We start from the raw sequence: 15,420 nt of genomic DNA on the forward strand, positions 1-15,420 counted from the left end.
CACGCATATCGAGCGACCAAGAGCGACCATCCCATCAATACGCACCGTTGACTTCGTTGGGAGCGTTGCTGGCTCCAGATTGAAACCCACCTAACCGTCGTCAGTCTCGTGATACGTCCTCGACCGAACCGCGAGGATTACTATCATCCGCCCTGATCCGCCCCACAGTTCTCTCCAAGATCTTTCGATCTTTGGTCAGTCTCTGCATGATCTCGTGCCCATGGGGCAAATGGGGGTCCGTCAGCATGGAAGCTCAAGGTTCCGTTGCCGAAGATGAGTCGGTTTTATAAGAGAGGTTGTGTTACCTCAGAATGCTTACCATCTCAGCATTTCGGCCTCATTCAGTCAAGGAAAACGCATCTCAACGATGGACAGGATCAAGATGAAGCTACCAAACCCTATCAGAGACTGGCGACGCAGAAGCTCCGTTGAACAGACATCGCAAAACGTCGGCGAACATGCTGGCTACGATAATACCCCACTTCCGAGGTTGACATGGAAGAGTTTCTGGATGGGTATGTTGGTGTCAATGGGAGGATTTGTCTTCGGGTGAGCAGCGTCCAACACAATTACCTTCGCTCCTGCTGAATCTCTTAGCTATGACACTGGTCAGATCTCTGGGTTCCTTGGTATGGTCGACTTCCTTCGACGCTTCGGTCAGAGACATGGAGATGGCACGCCATACTTCTCCAACGTACGATCTGGACTCATCGTGGGTCTATTGTCTATTGGCACATTGTTTGGTGCTTTGATTGCGGCACCAATCGCAGACAGGATTGGGCGGAAGATGAGCATCATATGGTGGTGTGGTATCTTCTCTGTGGGCATCATCGTCCAGATTGCTGCCACAGATAAGTGGTATCAGGTCATGATGGGCAGGTTCGTTGCCGGTCTCGGTGTTGGTGCACTCAGCCTACTCGTACCCATGTACCAAGTACGATCCTCACACGAACAGAATATGTCCATCACTGACAGATGTAGGCGGAGACAGCACCTCGACATATCCGCGGAGCCTTGATTTCCACCTACCAACTCTTCATCACATTCGGAATCTTCCTGGCCGCAGTCTTCAATTACGCTGCGGAACGCCACCAATCCGGTAAAGCCGCATCCTGGCAGATCACCCTCGGGCTCTCCTTCGTACCTGCAGCTATTCTCGCGGTAGGTATTTTGGGCTTCTCCGAAACACCTCGGTTCAACTACCGTCATGGTAAGATCGACCAGGCCACCGCAACCATGTCGAAAGTATATGGGGTACCAACCAACCATCAGAGCATTCAGCTAGAGCTTGAGGAGATGAGGGTCAAGCTCGAAGCCGAAAGCAAGCTTACCAACGGACCCATACAAGAATGGTTGGGTATGTGGATGGCGCCGAAGATGGCATACAGGTTGGCAATTGGCATGGGCTTGCAGATGTTTCAACAGTTGACAGGCGCCAACTACTTGTAAGCAACTAATCGCCCCCAGTGAGCACATTCTGACATCCCAAAGCTTCTACTACGGTACCGTAGTCTTTGCCGGCACTGGTATCAAGAACTCGTTCGTTACGCAGATGATCTTGGTATGCAACCTCATTCCGCAAGGCCATCCATAATGGCGCTGACCTCTTTCAGAACGGCATTAACTTCGGCGTCACCTTCTACGGCCTTTATATCGTCGAGCACTACGGTCGTCGCAAATCGCTCATTGCCGGCTCATGCTGGATGTTCATTTGCTTCCTCATCTTCGCTTCTGTCGGTCACTTCGCCCTTGATCGCGACAACCCGGAAAATACCGAAAGCGCAGCCATAGCGATGATATGCTTTGCTTGTTTCTTCATCTTTGGTTTTGCGACAACGTGGGGTCCGATGATGTGAGTTTCGCGCCGATTCCCAGTATGCTACGTCAAACTGACAAAGTCTAGCTGGACAATCTGCGGAGAGTTATACCCCAGCCGCTATCGCGCGAAAGCCATGGCTCTATCAACGGCATCGAACTGGCTGTGGAACTTCCTTCTCGCATTCTTCACGCCCTTCATCACTGGTGCCATAGATTTCCGCTATGGCTACGTCTTCGCCGGGACAAACATCCTAGGTGGTCTTATCGTATACTTCTTCGTCATCGAAGGCAAAGGGCGCACACTCGAGGAAATCGATACGATGTACCTGATGGGCGTCAAGCCATGGGAAAGCGCAAAATGGGCCGTTCCCAGCCTGGAAGAGATGAGCGGAGATATGAGGGTTAAGCTCGAATCCGCAAACCCGGAATTGGCGCTGAGGAAAGAGACGAATGGAGGGATGGGTGCCGACAATGCTAGTGTGAGGCACGAAGAGAACGGCGATGCGATTCTTGGCAGTGAGGCTATGAGCGACGGTAGTGAGGAAGGGCTGAGGGAGAAATCCGAAGTCTCGCCGTAGTGAGCTTGTTGTAGATGCGGTGGTCGCTAAATTGGCCTGGGTGAAGCAGGTCGATCCGTTATTGTTCGTTACTCCCGCCCATATTTCAATTGCACGTAATTTTAGCTTTCGTCTGCTGATGTTAAGGGTGTTGCGACGCGGCATGCGCCCGTTGAGATCGTTCTCGTAGAGCTAGACGCTCTCTGTAAGTCACGCCACGTGCACGCGTCGGGATTTGCAGCAGGCTTCATCCCAGCCTCTTCAACATCCATCCCGCGAACGTCGGCGCAACTTCATTTTGACTTACACAAGTCTCATCTCTGTGCTGGCAGCATCCGCAAAGGAAGGTGTCATCGGAAAGAGACATGATTCGTATCCAGTCAGCCTCGTGCGGCGTTGCACCGCGCCGAATTCGCGACGGAACCCGATTTGGCGCTGACAGCTGCAGTGTAAACGACGTAGCAGTGCCGAAAAGTTTATGAGGTGAGCGCATCGGCGTGACCGACCGCCAGCGTCGACTTGTTCAGGCCACCCCAAGCAGAAAATTTGTTCGCGGTTCAGCATTGACGTAAGACGGAACTCCAAGACACCACAATTCCACGCCAAGAAGCATCCAACGCCCGGAACGGATCAGATTAGATCTGCCTTATCGCTAGTAGCAGGCTATTAAACCCAAGCATGTGGTCCTCGGGCAAGCCATGGTGTCATTGCACAGACCCGCGGACTTCCTCGTGGTACTGTCGCGTGGGTGTGTGCCTCTCGCCATGCCACCACTGCACTTGGCGAGAAATAAGTGTGCCAATAGCACGACACGGCAGCCCAGCCGCCTGCGCGCATCAGCAATGTTGCGACGCAGGGCCGATCAGATAAAGTAGTTCCCTCCGCCGTGCCGTTATCTTGGATGCATCTCGCATACTGCGACTTCGACATCCTCCTGCAGAATTGGACGCGATCATGCGCCATTCATTGAGGCCTGGAGAGGCAACGAGCCCGACTGATGTTGTTCATAACGAAACGGATCGCGGCCACTTCGGCAAAGATGTCGACTACAATCGCGAGCGGTCGCCAAGCGATGATACTTCGAGCGAGCACTCGGCTCAGGCTGGTGTGAAGCGCATTGAAGCTGTGAGCAAGGCGTGGACGAAAACTTCGCTCATCGTCGCCTACGTCACGTACGTCATCTCGATCGCTTTCGATTCCAGAGGTTTCCCATGCTAACGCCATTCCAGACTTCTGCTCATCGCCAATGTTACATCTCTCGAGATCCAGGTGACTAGTCTCTTAACGCCATATGCCACGAGTGCCTTTGCGCTGCATTCACTCGTCTCCACAATCTATGTAGTGCAGGGTGTCGTAGCCGGTACGTTCCTCGTTCCGCCATACTCAGCACAGCGACTAACTATCTCCAGCGGTCATCAAACCGCCAATGGGAAAGATTGCCGATGTCTTTGGACGTCTCGAATCATTTACCATCACCATCTTTCTCTACACGATCGGGTATTGTATGCAAGCTGGCTCCAACAATGTGCAAACTTTCGCCGGAGCGCAGATCTTCTGGGCTGCCGGTTTCAACGGTCTAGGAGTTTTGCAACAGATTTTCGTTGCTGATACCACGGATCTGCTGAATCGCGCTCTTTTCTCCACCTTGTTCGACGTGCCCTTTCTCTGGACTACATTTGCTGGAGCAGAAGTAGGAGAAGCGATCCTGAACAACACTACCTGGAGATGGGGATACGGTATCTGGGCTATCATCCTTCCGGTTTGCTTCATCCCACTGGCTGTTAGTCTTTTCATGAATCAGCGACGCGCAAAGAGTTTGGGTTTTGATGTCCCTAGTCCATTCCACGGGCGCAATACACTCCAGGTCCTGAAGAACATTTGGATCGACATAGACGGATCTGGCTTGTTGTTGTTCGCGGCAGCCATAGCACTCATTTTGTTGCCACTTACACTGGCTCCAGGCGCAAGTGGTGGGTGGAGTAATGGAAGTATGATCGCCATGCTAGTCATTGGTGGTGTACTGCTTATTGCGTTCCCACTGTGGGAGACGAGCAAGAAGTTAGCACCGAAGGCATTCTTTCCACCAAATCTCTTCAAAGAAAGAACGATCATCGTCGGTGTCTTGATCGCATTTTTCTATTTCAGTAAGCACCATGCAGACGACACTATGGCTTGATACTAACGAGTGAAACAGTGGCATTTTACATGTCGGTCTTCCCATACTTCAGCTCTTACCTCCAGATTGTCCAGGGACAATCTCCCTCCACAGCCGGATACATCACACGAACCTTCACTTTCGCTTCAACCGTCTCATCAATCGTAGTGTCACTTCTCATAAAGTACACAGCGCACTACAAGTACTACACAACCTTGGGCGCAGCCATCTACCTGATGGGCATGGGCCTTATGTTGGCATACCGGACCGAAGACGCATCTACTGGCACCCTCGTCGGCACCCAAATCGCCATCGGAATAGGCGGAGGCTTCCTGAACGTCCCTGTCCAACTCGCTGTCCAAGCATCAGCCTCTCATCAACAAGTCGCAGCCGCCACAACAGTCTGGCTAACCATCCTGGAAGTCGGTGGCGCAGTGGGATCAGCAATCTCAGGCGCCATCTGGTCGACCTACATCCCCGCCAAACTGCAGCAGTACCTTCCCGCGGAGAACGTGGCGGATTATTCGACCATCTACGGCAGTCTCTTAGTCGCAGCAGACTATGCCACCTACCCTGCCGGATCCCCCGTGCGCATTGCTATCAACCGGGCGTACCAAGAGACGATGCGGTACCTACTCATTGGAGCTCTTTGCTGCGCAGCGCCTATCGTGCCGTTGACGTTTTGTCTCAAGAACTACAAGTTGGATCAGATGGACCAGAAGGTTGTCGGCAATGTTATTGGTAGTGCAGAGAAGAGGGAGAAAGCGAAGAGTTGGCGATTTTGGAAACGATAGGCACGTACGTGCTGGCATGTCATTCTGACAACGCGAGTATGTATAAATGAATTGCGTTCGACTAGCATGCTTTGTGAGTCCTAGGGAGAGAACATCGAAGAAGCGGAAACGCAACCAAGACGAAGGCATTCCGTGCCGTGCATCACACACATTTGATTACTGATTCCGCTCTTCTCATTGCCTCGGCGAACAATTCCGAATGTCCATGCCAAACTGTTTGTGTTGCGACTTCCACACGATTCAAAGTCAACTACCTCGGTAAGACCGCGAAGGTCAGCTAGCAAATTCCACAGTCAAAGTGTCCAATCTTTACAGTCCACAGAATCAAAAACACAATCGAATTGTTCGGCACTGGAGAAAGCGAAGTTTGCCCCCAGCCGCCCGCCGGCAGCCTCGCCAGGCCATTCCGACCACACAGACCACGCGACAGGGCCGTGTTTCACGCTCCGCACCCGGGACCCGGGACCCTGAACCCGCGGCGTTGCCAAGAGCTGTAAGTTACGTTACTGAGACTTTAATGCGACTTGAGACTAGAGACGTCGGTATTCTTTGTGGATTCCTGATGGCGACGAGAGTAAAACGCCCAAGGCGGGAAATGCGGATGCAATGTCAATGGGTGTTGGTGGAATGAGTCGTGCAGCGGCGGGATCCGAGCAACTGAGTTGGAAGTGAGAGAACAGTGGACTCACCTCGCGAATTGTAGGAAAAAGGATGCTGTTGTGTTGGTGAGAAGGCATGTTGGAGCTGAGGTCTGATCAAATAGTACTTTATTGAAATCTTGCGACGTTTTATCTCATCTTCCATTGCCTTGTTCGTCCATCCATCCATCAATACCGTTATCCAAAACTCCTCATCTTCCGGTCCGCAGTACGCGTGATCCTGCTGATGCTTGCTGAAAAGAAAACTCGCGCTCGGAACATACAAGATCGAGCTTGTGACATGACTGTCGTGTATAACTCCTCCTCCCATGGCGCGTGATGTCTTTTGAAGGAAGGATGTGCTAGCTGAAATGCAAAGTCGGGTATAGTGCTCAAACTTCGGTGATGGCGACCAAAGTCATCTTGGGTGCGTCCTCCTCCTCGACGACCTCATCGCGCTTGCGCTTCTCAGCAGGGGCGCCAGCGGCGGCAGAGTCCTTGGGAACGTTGACACCGGGGTTGACGAGAAGACCGACACCGGCGTTCTCAGTGCCCATCTCGACCTTGGGCATGTCCTTCTGGGCCTCCTTGGCGTAGCCGAGAGCAGCGTTGAAGCCAGCGAGGTCGCGCTTGATCCATTGCATGGCCTCCTCTACGGCGGCCATCTTGGGCTCGACGGGAGCACGCTTGCTGATGATGTCGTTGACGGCGCGGCGAAGGTTGGATCGTTTAGCTGCTTCTCCTTCAGCTGGTTGTTCTTGAGCTTGCTCGCCTTCAGCTGCGGGCTGTTCGGCGGCCGGTTGTTCTTGCTGACCTTGTGCTGCGCCCTCCCCACCGGCGTTGGCTGCGGCTCCCGAAGCGAGCGTAGACATCAACTCTGAAGCTGATTCTGTTGATCCTAGCGAGATCTCTCCATCACCGACTACCAGGGCAGGCGAGTAGGCACCCAAGTTGATGTTAAGGGGGACGGCAGCGACGGTGGCGACGAGCGCGAAGAGAACGTGTTGAGGAAGCATGTTGTCGGTTGGGTGGTTGGATCTTTCGATTAGGTGGTAAAGTAGTGGTGGATGATTGAGGTTCGATGAACGATTAGATGATCAAAAAATGTACTAAGTGATAGAAGTCGCCCGGCGACAGAAGTGAATACTAGTTGGTAGTGAAATGAAGTGAGTGACCGGACTGGAGAATAGAAGAAGTGGGTTTACTGTCTTCTTATACGCAAACCACAGAGTCTCCATAGTCTCCATAGTCGTGGTATCGCAGGCCCACCGTCGTTACCTGCCAAGATGAATTAACCATAACTGTCAAGGCATGAAACTTTCTTGAGGCTACGCCAAGTAGCGGCAAGCATACCACGGCAGAGCTTTGCCTTCGATGGCCATGCCAAGCTTCTCCCGCTGTTTGATGTTGGGTCAAAACTTTTGTGATGCGGAGCCAAGGTCGGATAAGCCTGGGGAGCGTCCTTAGTTACCGGGGCTAATGCATGGTTCTGGTACTGCAAGTGGGTCAGTGACCACGATCCTGAGCCGTGTGATTAGTCCAGGCCTCGACGTGGTCATGGATGAGTTCCTCTTCGAGTGCACGTGGAGAGAGCGATCTGCCTGAGGCACATGAGGTTAACTGCATGTTGAGTGAACGGTGCACTTGTCACACTGGGGCCCAATAATGGGTCTTGGAGTACTGATCTTCCGAACACTGACGCGTACCACACAAGTCCTTTCGACTGCTTGAAGTCTGGCCAAGCCCAAATCTAAAGCCCTGACAGTGGTAGAAGAAGACTGGGTAATGCTTAGAGCACCAAGCCTATAGCTTCTCGTTCACGCTGACTTGCCAAGTAGCGGCGGTATACAGGAGGTGGCCGAAGGGGCGAATCGAGGGGTTGTCTACCTCAATGAGCATCGATCGCCGGATTTTCAGGCGCGCACGAGCAAGATGCGACCCTTAGGCAGACCTCCTCCACAGCGTTCGTCTGGGGCAAAGGGGCCAGACTGACAGGGCTCGGCGATGAGCTTGGAAGGGGCAAGCCTTGATCGCAACACTTGGCGTCTTGAACAAGTGGAGTTGTAGATACCTGAGCGGAGCCAAGTGCTGGGGTCGCAGCCTTAGAGACGCGATGCGAGGTTTGAGATGTGGTCTGCTTTTAGGCTGTGGTTTCCAGATCGGCCTTAGTGCGCTACCCCGTGGCTGGAACTCCTACGGAGGTGCGACAAATCGATGTCTTGGCCGGCGGGGACGTCGCTGGATTCGCATCGTCTCCAGACTCATGCAGGAAGCACAGCGTCGGTCTCGGAACGCTGCTTGTCATGGTACTTGTCGTGAGGAACGGTGCGCGCGTGCAGCTGACGTGTGCTTGCTCGAGCGGGACTGTGCTGCAGCCCACAGCCTAGATGCGCTGGAGTCGATCGATATGTTCTTGGCTGTAATCTTACGCGCAGCTTGGCTTCTTCAGCGGCATGAAGACTGGACTCATGGTGAAGAGTGAACGATGAGGAAGACGTAGGGGCACGGAGGTTTGCTACTGTCGGCGTTGCTAATCCCGCTCCGCGATCTCCTGGGCACGCGTGGACGCGTCCAGAACAGCTACAGCCCCGACAACTACACACCCGCTCAACACCACGCGCAGAGTATCCCATATCTTGTTCGATCTATTATCGCGACTACGGGCGCGAAACAGCCAATATCACGTCGACTACGCTTGCTCGATGCGCGGTCAGCGGAAGTCGTTGGTCGCCCAGCTGTACCAAGCCACGTTACAGCTTCCGCCCGGACGGTAGCTTCCAGCCGCGTCGCGCGATGCAGACTGCCCGCCTGTCTGTTTGCTAGCTGGCAGCTACCCGCTCCCAAGCCGTCGCTGAGCTTGGTAATTGATCTTGTTAGCGTCAAGTCGCGCAGAAAAGTCTGAGGCAACAATGGCATTCTTGGTGCGGCAGCATATTCCTCCACAAACGCGAATTTCTGTCTCGACAGCACTCGCTCCGAACAACTAAGCTCTCTTCAGCTAGAAGCAGAAGCAAGCGTTTAGTTATGGATGCGAGTCCAGCGGTGTTCTCACAGACCCAACGCTCAAAGTTCGGTCGGGCAACTCGTTGATGGTTCGCGATGAACAACACAAACATACTCGGACTAGCCACACATGTTTGCATACCCGATTGTATGTCAAACGAACCTATTACGACTATACTCCATTCTATCACACCATGGTAGCCTTTGGTGGGGCGAACCACTTTGACCCACGACGGAAGAAAACTGGTTCAGCTTCTTGCCCCGCACCACAGCATTTTATCGTATCGCCAGCGTATATACAGCTTGCTACGAGGGCTGAGCTTGTCTCCTGGGAGTAAACCGGTGGCTAACAAAATCCAACTTTTTTTGCCGTCTTTCATCAATAACGGTTCGTTGGTGTAGTTGGTTATCACGTCAGTCTAACAAAGGCCCTCAAAAGCCTGTTAGTACACTGAAGGTCCGGAGTTCAAACCTCCGATGAATCATGATACTGGCGATTTGGTGTTACGTTACCGGTGTGGTATTGAGGGCTTCATAATACCCCTCTTTGATACCCACCCCTTTGGTGTTACCTTTGGAATTGGCCCCTCCAAAATCTTTGGTATTGATCCCAGGATCTAAAATCTTTGGAGTAGATCCTCTGGATCTAAAAGCTTTGGAATTTAGCACCTTCGAAACCGCCTCTTTTTTTTCGAACTCGCTGTCTCAAGGAGATGCTGATCACGATGCTGTTGGCGTATGCTTAAGGTTGTGGAGCTATTTTTGCCTCATACCCGCCACTATCGTAGTCTCCAGGACTGGAGGCTTTGCATATTTGCCTGGATAGAGGGCCAAGAATGCTCTCGCTGTCAGAATCCATCACCACTAAACTAGATAGCAATCCTTAGATGCGAGCGGTGCAATAACGCGAACAATCTTGTACTCGTAGCACAAAGCATACTACACGGCAAACTCCACGATCATGAGTATTGTACATCTCGGGATCTTAAGCGCGACGTCCTTGTTCGGCTCGGCACTCTTCACATGGAAATGTTTGCCGATCGTTCTATGTAGGTCTCTGAGCACAAAACTGGATAGATCGCAATCTGTGAGATTCTTTGCGAAAGACACGTTCACCTCTGTCTATCGGGTATCGAATAACAAAATGCAGTAATACGTCCGATCCACACGTATTACAGTATCCAAGGTAATCAAACATCTTTCTGCATATAGCAGACGTGCACTACCGATGTCGCCTACCTCCGACGGGCGGATATGTGCATCAAGGCAGAGCAGACATGTGTATTACCGCTGCGACCGCTGTGTTGGCAAACAACGTAGTCCGCACAAATCCCATCCGGTCCCCAGCTGGTCGAGTAGCACTCTCATTCCAACTCAGCTCAAGCTCGTATCAATACTGTCATTGCAAAGATCTTCAGCGTACTCGTGCGTCGCCGCCAGCTATTATGGCCACGCTCGACTATCTCAAGAAAGCCTTAGTGCGAAGCGCCAACATCAAACCTTCCGTCACCTCTTCCAGGGAGCCCTTGACCGACGAACAATATGCGGCAGGCTTCGAAACCTTCGTCCAAGGACCCAGTTGGGCGATCTACCGCGACTTCATCATCCCAGAACTATCCTACCTCCTAGCTCCTGCACACCAATCAGATAAGTTGATCTCGGTTCTGGAGATCGGCCCGGGCCCCAAGAGCATTCTCGGGCATCTACATAGAAGCCTGCGAAAGAGGATTGGGAAGTACACCGCTTTTGAACCCAATGCCTTGTATGCTCTGAAGCTGGGAAAGTGGTTGCAGGATCATGATAAGACGGATACAACCTCAAAAGCTCCGTTTCCTTGCTTGGAGAGTAATCCTGTCATCTACCGTACTCGTTTCGATCCGGATTGTGACACGCCGAGTGGTGCCGATATCGAGAAGTACGACATCGTTCTCTTTTGTCACAGCATGTACGGTATGAAGCCGCAAGACAGTTTCATCAAGCACGCGTTGAACATGCTCCTCGATGATGGAATCGTCGCAGTTTTCCGTCGTGAGGGTATTTTCCACATCGACGGCTTGGCCTGCCATCATTCGGCTTCCTATCCCACCGGTTTCGTCGGCGTAGCAGATAACGATGACGCACTGGATGTGTTCGCATCTTTCGTCGCTGGGTTCACCATGCAAGACACCGACGAAGAAAACGCTGTTCTAGCAAACTGGCAAAAGCTATGTCGTGATCTTGCCCGCCGTGATGACGACCATCCCGCAACCCTTCTGTTCTCCGCACCTGAAGTCATGTTGGTTTTCAATCACCACGCAGACAAAGTGGAGGAACTGGAGATGCGCGTGGGCCCGATACTAGAAGAGAACCCGGTGAAGAACCAACAAGCTCGTCTACAACGCCCCGCCGCTATCGTCAGGCCAGATAATATTGAGAAGGTGCAAGATTGCGTCCGGTGGGCACTCAGACACGGCCTTGGCTTGACTGTTGTCGGTGGAGGGCACAGCGCACATTGCCACAGATCCAATGTTGTGGCGATTGACATGAGTGCCTTCGACTCCGTACATATACTGAAAGAGGTTGAGGATAAAGACGACCAAGACATTGCCTCCAATTCACTTGTAGTCGCTGGGGTTGGATGCAAGACAGTCAATATCATCAGTAGGACTCTCGAGAAGGGCCTCACTGTACCTCTAGGATCTCGTCCAAGTGTTGGAGCCGGACTCTGGCTACAGGGTGGTATAGGCCATCTTACAAGGATGTACGGCCTCACTTGTGATAGCATCGTCGGCGCCATACTCATCAGTGTGGCTTCCGGAGAGATCTTTCATGTCGGTCGGGTGCCAAGCAAGCATGTTCCGAAAGAGGCCTGTCGTCCAGATAACGAGACTGATATCCTCTGGGCACTGAAAGGTGTAGGAACGAACTTTGGTATCGTACTCAGCGTAACACTCCACGCCTATTTCGCCCACAAGTTTGTTACGCAAAACTGGGTAGTTCCTCTGAGCGACAATGTCGAAGCCAAATGCAGACTTCGCGAGTTTGATGAGAAAGTCGCAAAAGGATGCAGCGAGTTCTGTTCCGCCGACGCATACCTGTACTGCGAGAATGGAGGACTCAAGCTTGGGATCACGACGTTCGCCCCTGCCGATGCATCTTACCCATCACCTATGACTATCATGTCCAAGCGCGAAGGCGACATATGGGGAACCAACAGCGACACCAAGATCATGGATGGCGTAGAAGCGTTCGATGCCGAGATGTACATGTCTAAGATGCATGGGGGACATGGCGACGGCAAGACGTCATCTTTCAAGCGTTGCGTATTCTTCAAGGACATTGGAATGTCGAAAATCGCTCAACGCCTAGTCTCAGCGGTCGAGTCTCGTCCGTCGCCGTTCTGTTACCTCCATCTGCTGCATGGTGGTGGGAAGGCTGGCGAGGTCGCACCCGATGCGACTGCGTTCGGGTGTCGAGACTGGGATTTCGCTTGCGTCATCACCGGGGTGTGGCCTCGGGATGAGGATGGCAGTCGCGTTGCGCATGCTTCGGTGCAATGGGTGTACGACGTAGTCGACAGCTTGCTGCCGTTAAGCAGGGGCACGTACGGAGCGGACCTTGGACCTGACCCCCGAGATGCAGTGCTGGCGGAGAAGGCGTTCGGGCCGAATACCGTGCGCCTCGGTCGTCTCAAACGCCTGATGGATCCACGGAACGTGTTGGCGTGGGCCTGTCCGTTGCCGAAGCCCCCGTTGCCCAAACTCATCATTCTTGTTACCGGCGAACACGGCGCCGGCAAGGACTACTGTGCCGGCGAATGGGTCGCCGTGTTCTCTGAACTTAACGGCAACGCTTCTTCTTCAACGCATGGTCTTCGCGCGCAAGCTATACGCATCAGCGACGTCACGAAACGCGAGTTCGCCGACGCGACTGGTAACGACTTCCGCCGCCTTCTAGACGATCGGGCATATAAGGAGCAACACCGTTCAGCGCTGACAGCCTTCTACGAGAAACAAATCCAGGAACGACCCCGACTACCGGAAGAACACTTTCTTGAAGTTGTCCACAATGCGGCAGGCGCGGATGTCGATGTTTTGTTCATCACGGGGATGAGGGATGAGGCACCTGTCGCATCATTCTCCCATCTAGTGGCGGCGAGCAGAGTGATCGAAGTCCATGTTGATACCAGCGAAGCCTCACGGGTTGCTCGTGGGGTACGCACCGAGAAGACGACTGACTCTGCAGCTCCGCGACATCGTCCAAATCCGACCTTCGTCAACGACACACCAGGAAACGGCGCGGTACGAGAGTTTGCCGAGGCCTCCATACTTCCCTTCTTGCATAATGACCTACAACCACTGGCCGATATGGTACGCTCAATCCCAAACTTCCCCAAGCCGGGCATCCGGTTCCGACATGTACTCGGAATCTCGCAGCAGCCAGGTGGCCTTGCTCTTTGCGCATCACTACTACAAAGTCACTTCACTGGATGCTGGGCCAACGTCGATGCCATTGTCTGTTGCGAGGTGGGCGGTCTCGTCTTTGCACCGGCATTAGCATCGCTGGTAGGCGTGCCTCTCGTGCCCATTCGCGAGGCTGGCAAGCTTCCGCCACCTACCATCTCGGCCACGAAAAACGCATCGTATATCTCTTCCCAAGCTCCTAACCAAGCAAAGATTGGAAAGCGCATCGAGATAGAGCGAAACGCGATTATCGGCTCTGACTCGGTCGTAGTCGTGGACGATGTATTGTCGACGGGCGAGACTCTTTGCGCGGTGCTACATCTACTGAAAAAGGCTGGTGTGAAGAGTATCGCAGTCATGGTAGTTGCGGAGTTTCCACTCCATCGTGGGCGTAAACTATTGTACGATCGTGGACACGGTATGGTGGATGTGCAGAGTTTGCTTGTCTCGGGAGGTGACTAGGCGGTGTAAGACGGCTTTGCTATCGAAACGATTAAGGCATACACTGAATGAGATAGCATAAAGTCACAGACCATTCGAATCCCAACCTCATCTCATATGTTCTGCTTGTTCAATGTTTGCCAGCCCCGTAGAGCTGATTACGTCAAGGCAGAAGTCACCTTCGAGGCATCCTGATCATGACAATATTGATACAAACGAGATTCTCATTACTGCTATTAGCTATCTGAAACTACACTACAGTAAGAGTACTGCTACCACTGCCCTTGGCTGCCCGACTCGACCTCGACATCTTAGTATAAGCTGCCCCTTCACTTTCGGATTCCAGGAAGTGGGATCGCCAGCTCCACGATGTTGTGGCTTTCAGTGGAGCATGCTCCATCATCCAGGGTACTTTGGAGGACAATGGTTTTCAGGCTTGGGACCACCCTCGTCCTTAGTACACCCTATCGGATCCCGTCGCGGTGTACATTTTACATTTTGCTCATCCCATGTCTTTCCATCGTTTTTCGGATCATAGTAGAAGCATCCGAGGGAATAACAGTCGACGAAGGGGGTAACTCGGTCTGCTCTCCATCCGTGCATCTTGGCGATTTCTTCATTGAAACCATTGCGGAATGGTTGGGTCGCGTATTCTGCAACGCCCTTGTCCGATTTACCATCACATTCGTAGGTCCAATCGGAAGTTTTGTGATCCCATTCCAGTTTGATCATGAGAACCATCTGAACTGGGCCTCCGTTGGTCGGGTATACTATCAACGCCTCGGCCGGGACGGAGCAAAAGAACAAGTCTCTGTCACCACCGCTGTTGTCTTTGAAATCGCCGATTCTGAAGCAGTTCCGTGGTACTTCAGTCATCTTCTGGTACACGCTAGCCATCATACGGTACTATACATGTGTTAGCCCTTGAACATGACCACTTAGAGTACAGCAACGCTTACTCCCAAGTCCTGGAGATCTGGTAAATCCGGATTGAAGTACTCGTGCTCAATCTCGAGAACGAGCGCCGAGTCTGTTCGATAATTGTTGTCTCCATCCCGGAAAACCGCATTGCGAATAGAGCAGTCGTCTATGGTAGATCCTTTTTTGCACTTCTTGAGGATTGAGTAGATGCGTTCATACATCCGTCCCTGTTGGAAAGTTCCAGCGTGGGTAGCTCCCTTGCCGAGGCGAACATCAACACGATACCAGCCTTTGAGATGCTTCCACTGTTCCTCGACATCGGCAACGTGAACGTCGGAGCTGGCAGTCGACAATGTTGTGTTTGTGCTAGTGAAGCCATGGAGCTCGGCGAGCAAATCGCCTTCGGAGGGGGTATCTTCTGATGATACCTGGGAACTAGCTGGGGCGGGAGAAGTACCGACAATCGATGGTCCTTGGGGAATTCCTTGAACGGAGGAGGAGACTGCTCTCCAACGTCAGTAGAGCGATTGCGGGCTTATCGACTGGTTTCTCACTCACCTAGGCTGTCGGCGTCGATGGAGTCCGGGGCTGCGAGAGAAAGCGCGAGAAGCGCAAGGAAGGCGCAGAAGAGGGAGAAGGTGCACCTCATGT

The 15,420-nt window shown here is 52.7% G+C and overlaps 4 protein-coding genes and 1 non-coding gene across 5 annotated transcripts; 4 read left to right on the forward strand and 1 right to left on the reverse strand.

The window, feature by feature from the left end:
- Positions 1-511: 511 nt before the first annotated feature.
- Positions 512-2,396, forward strand: J4E88_004790 (uncharacterized protein; the record flags this gene model as incomplete). Its single annotated transcript, XM_049398434.1, has 6 exons — positions 512-515; positions 558-934; positions 982-1,445; positions 1,492-1,561; positions 1,614-1,852; positions 1,904-2,396. 6 exons carry the CDS (start codon positions 512-514, stop codon positions 2,394-2,396), a joined length of 1,647 nt encoding a protein of 548 aa, XP_049255995.1.
- Positions 2,397-3,329: 933 nt separating this feature from the next.
- On the forward strand, positions 3,330-5,324 carry J4E88_004791 (uncharacterized protein; the record flags this gene model as incomplete). The annotated part of the gene is made up of 4 exons (XM_049398435.1): positions 3,330-3,547; positions 3,605-3,735; positions 3,785-4,519; positions 4,570-5,324. The coding sequence occupies 4 exons, from the start codon at positions 3,330-3,332 to the stop codon at positions 5,322-5,324; spliced, it is 1,839 nt and encodes a 612-aa protein (XP_049255996.1).
- Positions 5,325-6,354: 1,030 nt separating this feature from the next.
- On the reverse strand, positions 6,355-6,978 carry J4E88_004792 (uncharacterized protein; the record flags this gene model as incomplete). Its single annotated transcript, XM_049398436.1, has 1 exon — positions 6,355-6,978. The coding sequence occupies one exon, from the start codon at positions 6,976-6,978 to the stop codon at positions 6,355-6,357; it is 624 nt and encodes a 207-aa protein (XP_049255997.1).
- Positions 6,979-9,352: 2,374 nt separating this feature from the next.
- Positions 9,353-9,450, forward strand: J4E88_004793. The gene has a single exon. It is a non-coding gene; the product is annotated as a tRNA-Val (tRNA).
- A 960-nt stretch (positions 9,451-10,410) lies between these two features.
- On the forward strand, positions 10,411-13,869 carry J4E88_004794 (uncharacterized protein; the record flags this gene model as incomplete). The annotated part of the gene is made up of 1 exon (XM_049398437.1): positions 10,411-13,869. The coding sequence occupies one exon, from the start codon at positions 10,411-10,413 to the stop codon at positions 13,867-13,869; it is 3,459 nt and encodes a 1,152-aa protein (XP_049255998.1).
- Between the last annotated feature and the right edge of the window lie 1,551 nt (positions 13,870-15,420).

The sequence above is a fragment of the Alternaria novae-zelandiae genome (assembly GCF_023758075.1).
Source record: "Alternaria novae-zelandiae strain BMP 2774 chromosome Unknown scaffold_8, whole genome shotgun sequence".
Taxonomy (NCBI): domain Eukaryota; kingdom Fungi; phylum Ascomycota; class Dothideomycetes; order Pleosporales; family Pleosporaceae; genus Alternaria; species Alternaria novae-zelandiae.